This window comes from Mastigoproctus giganteus, chromosome 5 (genome assembly GCF_048544385.1).
Source record: "Mastigoproctus giganteus isolate SK-2022 chromosome 5, ASM4854438v1, whole genome shotgun sequence".
In the NCBI taxonomy this organism is placed as follows: domain Eukaryota; kingdom Metazoa; phylum Arthropoda; class Arachnida; order Uropygi; family Thelyphonidae; genus Mastigoproctus; species Mastigoproctus giganteus.
In genome coordinates, this window is record NC_143579.1 from 197,143,408 (window position 1) to 197,160,917 (window position 17,510).

General features: G+C 35.8%; 1 protein-coding gene across 1 annotated transcript in view; it reads left to right on the plus strand.

Moving 5' to 3' along the window:
* Positions 1–17,510, plus strand: part of LOC150085978 (scoloptoxin SSD14-like) — a 157,028-nt gene that overhangs the window by 76,722 nt on the left and 62,796 nt on the right. Inside the window, exon 2 of the mRNA XM_090373629.1 lies at positions 13,674–13,889. Coding sequence (XP_090229755.1) covers positions 13,674–13,889 — 216 coding nt within the window. The remainder of the gene's footprint in view (positions 1–13,673; positions 13,890–17,510) is intronic.

Sequence of the window (17,510 nt, forward strand, 5' to 3'; positions counted from 1 at the left end):
ACTTACAGTTTTCCAAGAAATTTTATGCCGAATTTTGAACTTGTCTAGCCATCCCACAGAAGCTTTGAACTCATTTACCCCCATAGATTTCGCAACCTCCAAAGCCTTTTCCCTAATAATAGGCCCATTAATGAGAATTTTTTTAACACGTTCACGACAAAACCACTCGTACGTAACATTGTCAATTTGAAGTCCAACAGTTTTCGGGAATGATTTTTGAACCTGATCATTTCCGTGTTGCCAAAATTGTTTGAGCAGTTAATTTTTTTCTTTAGGATGTCACTTACCTGCGTCTTCCCGATTTTGAATTTTGCAGCGAGATTGCGAACACTGTTTTTTTGCCGATCATACGCATTAATGAGTTCGACTTTATCTTTTAAAGTTAAATGCTTACAAGAAGACATTGTGCACTTCACACAACACTGAACAAAACTGAAACTGAAAAGACGAAAGGCTGACCAAATCCCCCCCCCCTGCACACACCGAATTCATCAGAAGTTTTACACGTGCCTTAAAATTCTTGAAAAAGGGTTTAGAACCGCGACGTAAACCTTGATAAAATTCAGAGAATGGGAAATAGAAAATAAACACATGATTGAGGAAGAAAAGTGGAAAAGTGGAGGAAGGACACGTGGAAGAAAAGTTCATAGAAAAAGAGCCGTGAGCTCGCCCACTGTCCGTTATGGGGAGATCAAATTAAGTGCTAATCTAAATGAAACAGTGCAGATTGCCTGTCCGCGTCTGCGTCTGTTACAGAGAATGTCCGCTAGACAGAAGCTGGAAACACATTAAAACCAATGGAGGTGAGTTGGGGAATTTGAAAATATCCGTTGTAGAGAGATGTCAGTTAACGAGAGGTGTCCGTTAGGAGAAGTTGCACTGTATATAAATTACAGGAATTCCAGCATGTCAAATAAATATTGACAGAGGGACTGTTTTCTCTAGAAATTGATTGCAGCATATGAAAACATGGATTTGAGCTGTGTGCACACCTAATTGATCGAAAGAGTTGCGTACTGTCCACTAAATTTGGTATACTTATCAATGATCCAATCAAGAAGCAGACACTAGTTTATTTAATACCAAAGTTTACCTTTTTTTAAAATACTGTTTTTCACTTTAATTACAAAAATATTTATTATCCATCTTTATACCTGTAGGTACTTTTCAGCAATTAGTTTAGTTGTGAATGTTTTTTTTTTTTTTTTTGGTAATTGTTGGCACATCAGCTTCTGTGACCATAATGCACCTCCCAAGGTTTTTGCAGTACTTTGATCCAAGCCCGAAGCGGGATTCGAACCCGCGACCTTTGGGTTGCCAGGCAGGCACTTTACCCACCCAGCTAGCCCAGTCAGCGTTGTGAATGTAAAACATAACCTAACCTTAATAAAATTTATGCTTCCCTACTTACAATAAAAAATCTTTATTATTATTTCAATTATAAAAATTAATGTTATAAAGACTTCCCCCTAAAATGCCTAAAAGGAAGTGCACGTTTACAGAAGAGATGAAAAACAAATTTCCATATTTTGTATCTGGCCGAGAGGAATGGGAAGCTGAATGTAAAGTTTGCAGAATGGGGACATATGTTTCAGTAGCCAATAAAAGGGTTGGTTATTTGAAGCATCACATTGAAACTGAGAAGCACAAGAAAGCAGTTCAAGGTGAGGCCTCTTCGGGAAAGGTTACAGATTTTTTTGTCAAAGCTGTCGGTAAAATAGAATATGATCTGGCTGTTGCAGAGGGTACCTTTGCTTCTCACACTGTTAAACATCATACTAGTTACAAATCAATGGATCGCACAACTGTCATGTTAAAAAATGTATTTTTTGATTCTGAGATAGCAAAAAGATTTTCCTGCACTAGAACCAAGACAAAGCCATTGTAAACTTCGTACTTGCAAATCATTCTCTTAATGTTGCTGTAAAAACTTTAAAAGAAAATAAAATTGCATACTGTGGGGTCTCAACTCATAGAAGTAATAATGGTTCTGAAAAAATCTTCCCATTAATTATTCAGTATTTTGATGTAAATGGAGGCTTACAAACAAAATTAATTGAATTACAGAAGATGCCTAACGAGACTGCAGATACCATTTCTATGTATGTTAAAGAAACTCTTGAAAAAAATGGTTTGTGTGAAAAATGTATTGCATTCACTGGGGACAATTGCAATACAATGTTTGGAGGACAGACGAAATGAAGAAGGGAATAATGTCTTTGCAAAATTAAAGAAATTGTTACATAACAAGACTTTGATTGGAGTGGGCTGCCCTGCACATATTTTGAACAGTTGTCTTCAGAATGCCGCAGAACTTTGGGAAGTTGATGTAGAGAACATTGTTTTTAAAATTTACCAGTATTTAAGGAATACTGTGAGTATTCCTTAAATACTACTGGTAAAGGAATACTGTGAGTTTGTTGAGATTGAATATAGACAGCTCCTTTCTCACAGCAAGACGAGATGGCTTTCATTATTTCCAAGCATCACAAGGCTCATAGATATGTTTCCAGCTTTACAGGCTCATTTTCTGTCCCAAGAAAAGCCTCCCATTGTGATTAAAAGGTTCTTTAAAAATGGATTTAGTGAGATTCATCTTTGGTTCATGCAATCACTTATGAGTGTATTCCATATACACATACAATGAATTGAAAAGGAAAGTAACTCAGCTGCAGAAGTGCTAGATGTCTTAGTCTCATTGAAAGAAATTATCTCGAAACGGATGGATCACAACTTCATGCCATTAAGAGTAAAGGAAATGCTATACAAAAAACATGGACTTGTACTTGAATGTGAAAAATTTTCTGGTGATACAAAAAATCTGTATGGAAATTGCATGGAATATTTAGATAAGTGGCTTCACCATATGGAATCCATTTCCTATTTTATCTGGATGAAAATGGATGCAGTACCAAGCTGGAACGATGTAGAATGTTCTATTTCCTGCTTGATTGACAAAGGGGTAACAATTGATGATGTTAAGTGTTTTGACCAATTTAACAATTTGAAGAAATTTTTTGAGGGTCAAATGAATAATAAAGCCTTTAAAAACATGCTTATACATGAAAAGTGTGCCAAATATTTTAGTAATTCAAGAAATATTGAATTCCATATTGAGAATTGTTGAAAATTGCCCAGTTTTTCTTTGCAATTCCTCCTCACAATGCAAATGTCTCTAATGCAAAGCCAGTGGACAGAAGAAAGGAATAGGTTAAATGTCAATTCTGTAAAAGGTATTTTGTTTTTGCAGTACAATTTCAAACATATGTCATGCATTGATTTTTACACATATTTGAGAGGCAATCCAGAGCTATTGAAAGAAATAATTTCTCAAGACAAATATGAATGTACTAATCCTAAACATCAGTAAATGTGGTTTACATTGTCTTTATTTTATTATTTGCATAATATATTTGTCCTCTTTTTTTTAAATCCAAGATGAACTTTTTTGTCCTCTTTTATTTGCCCCAAAACATGTAAATGTCCTCTTTTTTATGAGTGCAGAAGATGGCAACCTGCTATAAAAAAAAAACCATTGTGCTCCCCCCTCATTTTTGATTTCAGGTGGTTCCATGTGCAAAAACTGTTGAGGGGCTGCCAAGGGCCTTGTTTGGATTCGGAACCCCGAATCTAAAAACTCGTCGTGTCACACCCACACACCTCTCCAAGGACGGTCCTGCTGACAGTATAATAGTTTTGCCACTCTATCGAACTTATATATTCAGTATTCTTCCTTTTAAAACTGTTAGAACGACAGTCTTTGTCTTTTCATAATCCAAAAAAAATAAATAAATAAATCCAGTGGACTGAGATGGACGAACGGGAATGTAAAGAAATTAGGCCTCTTTCTGTCCACCTCTCATTCGTAAAGTAGGCATCTACTGATTTTGACATGCCACCAAAATTTGGGGATATGCACCATCATAATATTAGGGTTTTTCACAGCTTGAGGAACATGGTAACATGAATTTGGTGCTTTAATCTTTATCTTTTATCTGCAAATAAAAACAACCCTAACACTTCCCTTTTAAGGACCCCCACAGGTACTTTCAAGGCATACCACCCCATTTTGTGCTCAGGCCCATTATGCAGAGTTTCTGCACCATCACAGAGGAAAAAAGGTAAAGGTGGATATGGCAAATGTCTAGGAGCCATCCTGATACAAGAACACACACACACACACACACACACACACACACACACACACACACTACATTGTGCTGCTTCCTTCTTAGCAAGGTTTTTGAGAGACTGCTGCTCTCCCTCTTCCAACTCTGATATGAAGTCAAAGGTGGCATCCCCTTTTCAATTTGGATTAAGACCAGGGTACATCATAGTTGATGCCCTGTCTAAAACTCTCAAAGTGGCAGAACAGTTAGATGCAACCTATGTACTAACAATCTTCATTGACTTCAAAGGAGCCGTCAACACAGTGAGTTGGCCTGGCATTATCCAGAGGGCCAGAGTCACTGACTGTACCTGGAATTTCTACCACTGTCTCAAAAGCTACTTTTCTAATCAAAACAGCATCAAAACAAAATATCACCTGACATCTAACTAGAGGCTGTTCCCAGGGCTCCATCTTGGGGCCAGCTGTTTGGAATATGATACTCAGCAACTGGCTCCTGAGGAACCACCCACACTGCTTAGCTTTCTTATGCCGATGACATGGTTATCATTGTTGAGGGGGACCCCTCCTCTGCCACAAACCCAGGCTGCAGTTGTTCTCTCCATCCCGTCTCTATGGGCCATGGGAAAATAAACTTAGTCTCCACTGAGAAGAGCAGAACCCTCCTACTGAAAGGCAAACTGGACTTTTCCAGAACCTGTACCATATATTTTAATTACCAATCAGTGAAAGTACCTAGGAGTAATTTTGGATGACCGAACTTTCATCCCCCATCTCCAAGCCATCAAAGAAAAGAAAAAATTACATCATGATGTTAGCACCCTTTACCTGCAAGGACTGGGGTCTAGAAGGACCAATTCTATGTTCGGCAGTATTTATACTGCCGAATATAGAATTGGTCCTTCTAATATAGAATTGGAGCTGCAGTATGGCACCACTGAATTACTATAGTACATATACAATGTCAAATTCAATGACTTATGCTACTACACATGACCCTCGCATGTAGAACAACATCAACTGCCACCATACAGATACTAACAGGCTGCCTCCCCTTGGACCCCTCCACGTCACTTTCATTGGCCTCTCACAAGCCATTAAGAATAAGGAAGCAGAATTCCTCAATATTCAAACCCATACTGATATCCAACAGGAACAAAAGTGTGTGACTAGAACTGATAAACTTATGGCAAACCCGCTGGAATAACTCCACAACTGGTGCAACTACTAACCCTCCCCCAGGTATCTATCCTACATCAACAAACAACATTCCACTTTGTTCTTCCCTAACATCTATGCTTTCTTCCTATTAGCTGACCATGGGTTCTTCAAGAGACGCCTTCTAGTTGAAGACACCCTCTGTACCTGTGGAGAACCTGAAGACTGGAACCACGTGATGCACTCATGAAACATATACTTAGATCTAAGAAACCAACTACTCCTAGACCTTCATACCACATCACTTTGGCTAGAAACCAAGTTATTGCAGTACAACAATGCCTTCCGTGCACTAACGAGATATGCTGAGGTCTTTCATCGTTGCTGGCATCACGTGCAACCTCCTCCACACAGCAACTGATTCCAACACCAGAAACTCCCAGTCGTGAAACTGCAAATTGGGCTCCTAATCCTTACTTTCCACCATCTGTTCCAAAGCTGTGCGTTCTCCTACTCTTCTGGCTGACCCTTGTTCCTTGGTGGGATGACAAATAGCCATTGTGGTGATCTGACTCTTTAATTTGAACTTTACCTGTTCTCTTCTCCCTACCCACAGTCCTTCAGGACCTCTCCCAACTGCATCTAACACTCTTCTTGCTCATTTTTGCCCTGGGGGGAGATTTCTCACAGTCTGCCATCCCCTGCTGTCTTCCCTATCTTCCGCTTTCCTGTCTCTCCTCTGTTCTTTCCTTTCCCTCTCCACGCGCTCCTGCAAGAGTGTGGACAGCCTGTCAGATGTTTTTCTACTCCCTGGCCCAGCTCCTCATGCCATTGGATAGAGGCTCCTTCCTGGTGATTGAGTCTCCCAATAATGAAGAGGCCCGTCAAGCAACATATTACTCATATAACCCACACTACCCACATCGACTGGCTTTGCAATGTTGGGCATCATCACAGAGTACTTAATGCGGATTTATGGGAAACCACGGGAACTGCATAACAATAACACTATGTAGACTTCTCTTTTATGATCGAAGTTCAGAGTGGGGACAAAATGAAAATGAACCAGGCAGACAAATGGTTATCACCACCGCCAACAGAAAATTTGGGTCATCGACTAATGGTTACGACGTGTTATTCGTATGGGGCCAAAACCTGTCAGTCTGGCTCAGGGGAGGGAAACCTTGCAACTACCATAATGCTAGGTCCACCACTGCAATTGAGGCGGGGAGTCAGGAAATAGTGGTTAGTTCAACATGGTTGTTAGAGCACATATCAGTGCAAGATTTATTCTTTGGAGCCTTGCTGCTTTCTTTTATGAGAATGAAAATCAATAATTACCTATTTTGGACCTCTTCACATGCTTTTACCGTGTCTCACATTGTCTAAATCTGGCCCAGCGGGTTCACATTGAGATGAGCCATAATCTGGGTCTCTTCTGCCCAGTGGTGAATTTATGCAGAATTAGAACATACGCAGATGAGAGTACAATAATATAGGTCTTTTGAGTTGGGTTGGCCCGAGTAAAACTGATGTTTGGGCTAATTAAAATTATATTAATCAAATATTATTACAAAATTTCAGGCTTGGTTGGATTGAAAACTAATTTTTTGAGAATGAATTTATTTTTTATTGAAGGTTTATTAATTTAACAGTCACAGACACAGACACATTATAATACGTGTTAATATTTCATAATTGTTACAAAAAGGAAAATTTTAAGAAACAGAACATTCATTGATAAAATATTTGATTTTTAATAATCAAATATGTATGTTACATTATTGAGGCAGATGATGAACTAGAACGGTGTACCTATGCTCTCCAGTCCATTCCGAGCCCTAATGTCAGATGAAATCTGTCATTAGGTTTTTGTTGATACTCCATGAGGGTCACTTATAAGAATTTACGAGGTACAGGAAATAACAAGAACAGCACTGTATATAGCAGTCACATGCGCTATTCAATCTATGTTGAAAGTAATCACTTGGATAAAAAAAAAAAAAAAAAACAACCAGTTGCAGTGGAGATCTGGATAATCGAAAGTGTGAATAACATTGTCCAGTTTAATTGTCAGGCTAATTTCAAACTAAGTGTATCGTAAAAAATAATAATAAAATATGCATGTGCCGGGCATGCACAAACTATGTTCTATGTGAAACATTTCTGTAGAATTTAATTTTTTTTTGTGAAATAAAGAAAAAAAAAAAAATACAACTTTATTTTTTTAATGTAATTTATTAGCTTTCAATTTCAGGAATACAAGATACAATTGATTTTTGGTAACTAAAAAATGAGACAGACTTGTGATTGCAAATTATATATCTCTGCTGGAGAACTTCGTTTATAGAAGTGCTTCTCATCATTGCTATATCAGAATCGGTGTTCATAGTAAGGTTGAACTTCTTTTTTAGAAACTCAACAAGTGGCTGTGAATTAGGATTAGAGAAATTAACGTAGTTGTCACAACATTGGTATTTGATGATAAATTTTTCTTCACCAGTGCAGCACCAACAATGGTATGAGGCAGAAGAATGAAGTGGATGAAATCTATAATATCTTAAATGTATATAACCATGGTAACAACAATTTGTCCATTATGCAAGACATTCGGCAGCACAAATATCTCCCACTCTGCCTGACTCCTACAGATATTTCCGTCGTTTGTTGGTAAATAATATCGAGATGGGGAGTAATAGCATTTGCATTATTGTTCTTGTTTTGGTATATTCCAACTGCACCAGCTCGTTGACCATCTCACTTGACAATCGAAGTTTGGCACACTAACACTTGTCATTATTTAGCTAAGTTTCCAAGAGCATTAATATTTGGCAGTGCTGAGTAACTGTGTCTGTGAGATCTTCACAATGAGCTCAAAGACTTTGACAATTAAGAGAAAGAACAGATGTCTTTTCTGTATTTGGCAAACCCTAATAAAGTTTTGTATGATTCTCAATGGATTACTCACTAACCTTTAAAATGCCTTTTAGAGGTGCACCATTGATTGTGCATTTCTCAATCCATGGTGAATGGTCTTGCCACCGGTAGGTGAAACAATGTAGTCCATTTATATCAGTTACTCTGGACAAGGTGATGTAAACCAACGATTGCTCATGATTCTTTTCACACATTTGTACACAACTGAATCGAAAGTTGCTCCTTGAAATTTATGAAAGGTTATTGCACATGCTGGAATGAAGGGAAAGTGATTCTGTTTAGCTGACATCGTTTTATTGTTATTCAAAACACACTGGTCATGCAGGCGCCTCCATAGCCAGGTGGGCAGGAGCTGCAGTGCGTAGCACACACTTCTTGATTAGACCGGGGTTCGAGCCTGTGACCACCAAATACGGAGGATGCGGAAAGGTCGGGGAATGACTATCGCATATCCCTGGAGCAATATGGCCTTGGTTGCTAATGCTCCTAAAAACCAAACAACAACAACAACTGGTCATGCGGCGTCCAATCGGAATAAGGACATCACCAATGTTATGCGATCAGGTGTACCGGGAACCGACTCACGAGCATATGGAAATTTGATTCAAAGTTGTTTAGTGTTAGATGTGCCTTTTTCAAATTCAATGCTTGCCAGAGCTCCATTCGATATTCCATCAGAAATGTGTATACGTGTGGTGATGAGATATGGTTTGCCAACAACCAAAGGAAGTTTGTAGGGCAGATTGCCAGTGTCTAAAACTGACATTTTATGAAGCTTCTGTATTCGGTGGAGTCATAACAATTTACAGAATGAGTGTGAAGAAATAATCTTATACTGTTGGGGCAAAGTCAATCAGCTTCTTCTTTAATCATGAAACGTGATTCAATCAGTTCTCTTTCCAAATCTTCTAACTTTGAGCCATTACCGATTTTGGTTAATACGGTGTAGAAAGCAATTAGACTGACACATCACTTCATAGAGCTCATAGTATTCAAGCCCGTGCCACAGAGTGGAGCCGACAGTATGCTATCTAATCTGTTTATAGATAGGAGTAGCTCATACTGGGGAAAGTTGACATAGATCTCCTATTAAATATATATCCTTTCCACGAAAGTTATATAATCAGTGTGCCCTGTTATTTGTTTTAACCTCTCATCAACTTCAGATAACAGCTGGGCACTTTGAAGATTAATTATTATAATTAATAATCACTCTTATACCACGTTAAATTTAGGATGTAGTTTATTAAACTTATAGCCCAAACCACTATACATTTAAGGTGATATTTCAGGCATCTTACTGATACGCATCATCAGACAATGGGTTACAGAAAGGGTTACAATTTAAATTATATTCCAATAATTATTAACTGTGAATGTTAAGTCTAAAGGATTTTAGGTTAAATTTCCATTTGATGTGCGGAAGTTTGCCTTTAGCCTTCCCATATATTTGGGACTATTAATGCCTTATTCCACAGAAATTCAATGATCATAGATTAGTGATCATATTTCTATGTAGCTTGAATGGGTGCTTTTAAATGCATATTGGCAGCCTTGCAATGGCAACTGTATTAGTGTCCTGAACTCAGGTGGGGGCTTCAAAAAAAGGAGAGAAAAGAAAACTGTTACATAAAAAAATTGTTGCACCAGGACTGAAGCTCATGATGATTCACCATTGTTATATGGAAATTTTATCCAAAGTTCTTAGTACATCAGTTCTTATTTCATGTGTTTTATCTTCTGCTTTTGTTTTTATTCTGTTATTGAATTTTATAATTTAATTCATACAATTTTTCAATTTTCTTTTTTTTTTTTATTATGTGTTTTCTTTTTTACTTATTTTCTTTTGTTAAAACAGATAGAATGATTAAGCATCCTGTTTTTGGTTGTTTGCTCTGTAAACAATAGGTGCAGCATTTGTCATCTGGGCTTATGATGCTTTGCAGAGTACAGTTGAATCTGTTTAAGAGGACCATGGTTAAAAGATATTTTCTACCTAAAAAGCCAATGTGTCTGGTCCTGAAAAAGTCCTATAAGCTTAATATACTCTTTATCCATTTAAGAAGTCCATTTTGGTTTTCAGAAACATGAATGAACATTTGGTTCATATCTCTTTACAGTGCATACATTAACCACCGAAACATTGGCATGTGTTCTCATTCCAGTGAATGATAGTATATTAGCATTATTACAAGCATTATGCTGCAAGAAAGCAAGCTTATACAGCATCAACCAAAAAAAAAAAAAAAAAACCTTTTCACCCATCCATTCACCAAAAAGTTTGTCCAGTTCTTCCTTGAATATATTTAAGCTATCAAACTTCCACAATGACAGATGGAAGTTTTGTTCCAGCAATCAACTACCCATTGGCTAAAAGCAAATTTCCACACATCTATTCTACAACTGTCTTTTCTCAATTTAAGTTTATGCCCCCTCAGGTTTGTAATTTCAGCAAGAAGAAGAATCCCATCAGCACTGATTGAGCCTGCTCAAACCATTCAAGATCTTATACACCTCAATCATATCACCTCACAAGTGTCTAGTCTCTAGACACTGTAGTTTGCAGAACTTAGCCTTTCCTGTTAAGAACACCCCTTTGTTCCCCTCACCAATCTTGTTACCCTTCTCTCTACCCATTCTAGCAATTCCACATCCTTTCTAAAATGAGGCCTTCAGACCTGTGCACAGTACTCAAGGTATGGCCTGACAATTGCCTTATACAAAGGGATAATCACCTCCTTATCCCTGCTGGCAAAATTCCTGTATATCGTTGACAAGACCCCCATGACCTGCTCTGGCAACCTATTTGCACTGCTCAGAAGACTTCATACCCGACTGCACCTTGATATATATTCTGTGCTTACGAAGTAAATATTATAATGGAGAAGGGGGACTTTTTCTGTAATAACATGGATATATTATATGGAATGCTCACCAACTTAATGTTTGTTTGTTTGTTATTTGGTTTTTAGGAGCATTAGCAACTAAGGCCATATTGCTCCGGGAATATGCGGTGGTCATTCCCTGACCTTTCCGCATCCTCCGTATTTGGTGGTGATGGGCTCGAACCCCGGTCTAATGAAGAAGCATGTGCTACGCATTGCTGCTCCTTCCCACCTGGCTACAGAGGCGCCTACCAACTTAATGAATTTCCATACTATTTAAAATGAGATTCCTAACATTCAGAGTTACTGCACTCTTTATTTGAACACAGAGCACCTTCCGTATTCAAAGTAGGTTGTCTTGGTATTTCACTATTTGATATCTGCAATTTCTTGTTGAGAGAGAAACTCTTTATTCAAATGTGAAATACTCCTTGTTGTGAAGAGAAGTTTATTTAAAGTAGTGTAATACTGAAAATTTATGCAGGTACTAAGTGCACATGAGCAAGTGTCATTTACTGAAAAAAAAAAAATGTTTTTCGTTTGCTATTATAAACCTTAGAATATGTTTATAATTTGCAAAGATATGAAGCTTTAAGCTCTCTCATTTCAAGGTTTATTACATCTAAATTTCTTCTGTTGGTATGACAGCAATTAACAATACACGGGCATTCTTTTAAATTTTGGATACCTCTGGTCATCTTAACTGTATACAATTATACTGAAGTGAAACAATTTTAATTATTATATTTGTTTAACTTTAGCATAACCAAGGTTTCTCAAATAAAACAAATATTGTAATGCTAAACTATTACAATAAAAATTTATATAGTAACCTCCTGTTATAGCCATGAACCTCTTTTAGTCTTCATTCCAAGGCCTCACTATTATATCAAAATGTCCTTGTATTTAAATTCTAATTTTTTGTTTTTAAATAAGTTTGAAAGCTTTTCTTTTATAAATTTTGTTTTGAAGTTATTTCCACATTTATTCTAGCACTAACTTGCTCACAGTACAAACCTTGACAACATTGTTAATGATTTTGCTAACAGAAAAAGCTGAAGAAAAAATTTATCTTAGAAATCGTTTAAAAAATTAGTTTGTTGACAGCCCTGGTTTTGAAGGGACCAGCTGCAAAAAAGTACTATAAGTCTGAAAGCATTATAAACAGGTGTATAAACAGAAAAGGACATTAAAAGGGCAGTAGCTTTATAAGCAGGAGTGTTATAATGGAAGTTTACTGGATGTGCAATTACAATGAAACATGATTAATTAATGCAACAAGAATTCTTTGCTGAGAGACTTAAAATTACATTTCATAGAAAGAATACTTCTAATCTCTTGAGGTGTGTTCTGCTTTTAATTGTTTGGCCCATTCATAAAGCACATTAAGTGAGTTTCAGTGTATTAGATTTTGGAATGAATTTTCATTCATAAAATATCCACATCGATTTCATATGCATAATGTACAGTAAATCAAAGAACATATTACTTCCGTTATTTACATTTAAAAAAATAATAGGATGTTCTTATTGTTATTACCTGGAATTTGTCAATTTATTACAAATTTTTTAGTCAGTGGTAGTTGATCATACTTGGTAGTTACTTTAAAATTTTTTTACTTTTTGGCATTATTTAATTATAGTGACAGGATTCCCACCCCACCCCTGATAGTAGAGCCTGGCATAACTGTACAAGGGGGGGGGGTATCATAACGTTTGTACCATTACCTAGAAATAATAGCCCTAGAAAGGTGAAACTTCACAGGAATTGTAATCCTTTTCTATGTACTCTTCATGTATAGTAACACATTTCTCCCATCTATGGATCAGTTGTTTAATGCCAAAAAAAGTGCGGACTTGTATGATCAGTTGATCATAGAAGTCCGCACTTTTTGCCTGTAACCACGATTCCACTTCATTGATGACTTCCTGAGACGAATCAAAGCGGCGTCCAATCAATGGTTTCTTCATTTCTCAAAACAAGAAGTCTGATGGTGCTAGGTCAGGAGAATAAGGTGGGTGCTGCAGTAGTTCGAAGCTGCACTGAGCAACAAAGTTAGTGGTGGCAACGGCTGTGTGAGCCAGTGCATTTTCTGACAAAAGACTGACACCTTTGGTTAACATTCCATGCCTTTTCACTTTCAAAGCATTGCTTAACTTTTTCAAAAGATTTTGAAAACACAGACAACATCATCTTCTTCACAGATGGAGTGGCCTTTGCTTTTTTGGGAGGTGGGGAGGAGGTGTGCTTCCACTGCTTTGACATGTCTTTAGTCTCTGAATCATACTGATACACCCAGCACTTGTAATTTTCACCAACCGATCAAAAAAAGTTCTCAACATCTGCATTACTGAAATCCAACAGTTGGCCATAAATATGTAGACAACTTATATTAAAAATGGCATGGTATGAACTTTTTGATACCCCCTCATAACCCCATTAAAATTTTTATTGGGCTGTTTACACTTTTGATTTTATAAGAGAGAGAGAGAGAACTTAAATCTTAATTTTAAATTCAGATTGTTTATGTCATTTCTAACTTTTTTCTTTCTATATTTAAATAGATGCCTCATCACCAAAAGAGATGTCATATTAGTTATAGTAGTTGTATCTGCAGCATGTGCAGCTATTATTGCAACTCTGAGTATTGGCCTCCCTAAAATAAGAGAAAAACAGAAAATATATTATAATCCATCTTTTCCAACTTCGGAGTCACACATACATACATATCAAAATGCTGCATGGGTTATTGATGGTGAACCTTGTGCTCCAATTGGAAGGTAAATTTTAATTAAGTGTGTGTGTGTGTGTGTGTGTGTGTGTGTGTGTGTGTGTGTGTGTGTGTGTGTGTGTGTGTGTGTGTGTGTGTGTGTGTGTGTGTGACCTAAATTTTAGTAACATAGCTCTTTATTTTCAGTTTTTCTTAGAATTATATTAAAACTAGTATTAAGAAATGATTAAATTGATATTAGATTATTCCTATACATAATTTTGTTTGTGCTACTGTGTTTTACTCAAATAATAAATATTATTTGGGTTTAAAAAATGCAAAATTGTGCTAAATGGTGTAATTGAATGTCTGATAAATGTTGAAAAGCAGCTTACTTAAGCATAGGAAAACTTTACTAAAATTACTGACACTACTCTACATGTACAGTATATGATTTGACTTATTATTAAATGCTAATGGCTCTAATGAGCTTACACAGAAGAATTTCAAACTAATTTTGGACTTGTGAAATAAGTTACATCTTAGAAATTTGGGATTTAGTACTGAAATGGCAGAATGATCATAAGGAGCAAAGCTTATGTAGCATTCACATAAAAAAATAATAATAATAATAATAAATTTAAAATAAAAATAGGATAAAAGAAAATCAGTCTCCTTAGTGCTATATTTTTTATACTTCCAAATACAGAATTTATCTAATCCCCCTTTAAATTTACATAAAATCTCTGCCTCTGCAAAGTAAAATTGTAGCTTGTTCCAGTAGTTGATTACTCTAACTAAAGGCAAATATTCTCGCACGTGGTCTGCAATTATTATATTTGCAGACCACGTGCGAGAAAGATTATCTTTCCTTGAAATCAAGCTTTCAGACTGCATACAGTATTCAAGATATATTGTGACCAATGATGGATTTGTGCAATCTGGGACCCCAGGGCACCTGTTTTCAGGGCTCCTACAACTCTGAGGCTTTTGGAGCAACTGTATCTTAATAAATCTGCCCTTGGGTCTGACCACTGATTCATACAATGGTATAATTATTTCATTATCTCTATGACAAAATAACAGTACTCCTTGTGTACTGTTCTGGAACCTGAATATGCTGTTGAGAGAACTACATATCAGCATTATAACCACAAGGTCCTCTTCACCCTCAAAAGTGCTTTGGACTTTCAAAAAGATTAAAATTGGGTAATTGTAAGGAGGAGAAAAACAGGAGATTTTTTTGGGCAAAACAGAAGCAGTTCTTTGCAAAAAAAAAAAAAAATGAAAACATTTTTCAAAAAAATCAGGAAGTTTCTTGAAGTATGCACTGCATTAGAAATTTTCATTGATGGCATACACATTTGAAAATTAAAATACAGCCATAGGATTGTGTACTTGTGTAGTATGCTTCAAACATTATCTTTTCTAGGATTTCCCTGGATTTCTGGTTGGATTATCTGTCAACTAATTATGATTGTTTCAAGAAGACTACTATTGCAAACTTTGCTCTCTTCAGAAAAGTTGAGTCAAAATTCAGACTTGGATATCAAGCGAATTTCCAAAGAATCACCAGAAATAAACCTGAACCCTATTTATTTTTTGCTTGGCTGAATATTTTCTTGCACTCAGCATTTACTATGAGGAATTGTTAAAATGCAAGCAGGACTGTAGTAATTTGTTATATTTCAAGCTTCCTTGTGCTCTTGTCAGTTCCCCCAACCATAGACTACTGCACAACAGTTTTGTTTCATGATAGTGTTTGGTAGGTTTTCACATTGAAATAATTGACATAACTGATCTGCAAAATATCATTTTTCTTTATCTTCAATAATATTGAGAAGTACTGGAAACTTTTTTTTTTTTTTTTTTTTTTTTTTTACAAAATTGATTAAAGCTTGTCCACCAAATAGCATTATGAGATGATGAATTGCTTTTCTAAATTATGCTTAAATTAAATAATATTTAACTGAATGCTTCCAGAAACTCATTTGGCAACTTACTATCTCTGAATTCTATTTGCAGCCAGCAAACTTTCGAGTGCCATGAGGAAAATATGATAGAAAGTCAGCAGACTGCCAAACTAGATTCGCAGTTTACTAAATTTATTCATAAAGTTATATAGCTTTTACTTGAATGTATTAAATATTTGACATAATACTTTACTAGATTGTACTGGTGCACAAAACACTATGACAGCACAATATTGGTAGAACTACACTAGTTTTTTATTATTTTGTTTAACTGTCTGTATAAAACACATAGACATTTCTAGACTCTACCAGGAAAACAAGTTAGAGGAGTTACCATCATGTACATTTATTTATATTCTTTTAAAAATAAATTTTCTTGATATTAGTTTTTATTAACTTTAAATTCTTTTATTAATCTTTATTTCATTCTAAATTGAGAGACAGTATCATCCATGGGTCATATGCATTGTATTGGAAATGAAAAATTTGCAAAATAAAGTTTGCTTTTTTTATGACTAACTGAACAATTGTGGTAAAATATTCTGAGTTGTTTATTACAGTCATATTTCTTAACAAAAAATGAGAATTTTTCAGAATTTTAAAAAATTCTGATTTTAAGATAATTTTACTGTTTTTCTGAAAAAAAATAGTAAACTTATCTTAAAATCGGAATAAAAAAAAATGGTAGATTTTTCCATTGTAAACTCAGTGAGTTTAATGTTAAAAGCAGCTGTGCTTTTAATTTTAAATTTTTTTGGTTTTATATGCATTAGCACTTTTTTGAATCTCTCACTGTAGAAATATATCATTACGAGGTCAGTCTTACACTGGTGGATGTCTAGTTACTTCCTCACTGATACAGCATCAATATACTTCTCCTTTGCAAGTAGTGCTATTTATGAGATTGATTCATTTTGTAGCAAACTTTGTTTGTATTTTTGGTGACATACATAAATGTAGTTACACAAACAATAATGCCAAGCTACCTGACAAAAAATCTCAGAGGTTTCCACATTAAACATTTATTTGTGACAGGATTTGACACTATTCTGAAATGTAATTTCAGGAAGATTATGCCACCTTATATTTTTTTGCAAGATGCATATTAAACTGGTTAAAGAATAGTAAAAGTAGTCTAATTTTTTCATTGCTTATGAGATCACACTTAAAATAATTCAACCTAATTTTTTCCTAAGAAATAAACCAATATGTGCTGTAAACTGAATGCTACTCATTTTGTTAGACTTTGTGCTTCTGTGTGAGGTTTCATTGTTCTGCCACTAGAAATCTCTAGTGGCAGAACTAATGAAAATGGTAGTTATAAGAAGATGAATCAATATGGGATAAATAGTGTATGGGATATTGCAAAATTTCAGATATCCGAAGAGTCCATCCTGACATGCAGCATCTTTTCCTCGGTTGTTGTTGTGTTTTCTGGCGCAAGAGCTACTTAGGCCATATTGCACCTTTTTCCTCAGCATGACAATTCAAGATCTTGTACAAGTACACAAATGACTATAAAAATTAACTGGATCAGTTTTAAATATATGTCATATATGGCCCATACAATCCAAACTTGGCTCCATCTGACTTTAATTTCTTCCTGGAACTGAAGGAGAACCTGAGATAACATTGCTTTTTGTCAGATGCAAATTAACGAGAGAGTGAAGATGTAGTTCTATCAACAAAATGCATAGTTCAATTATAGTAGACTCTTG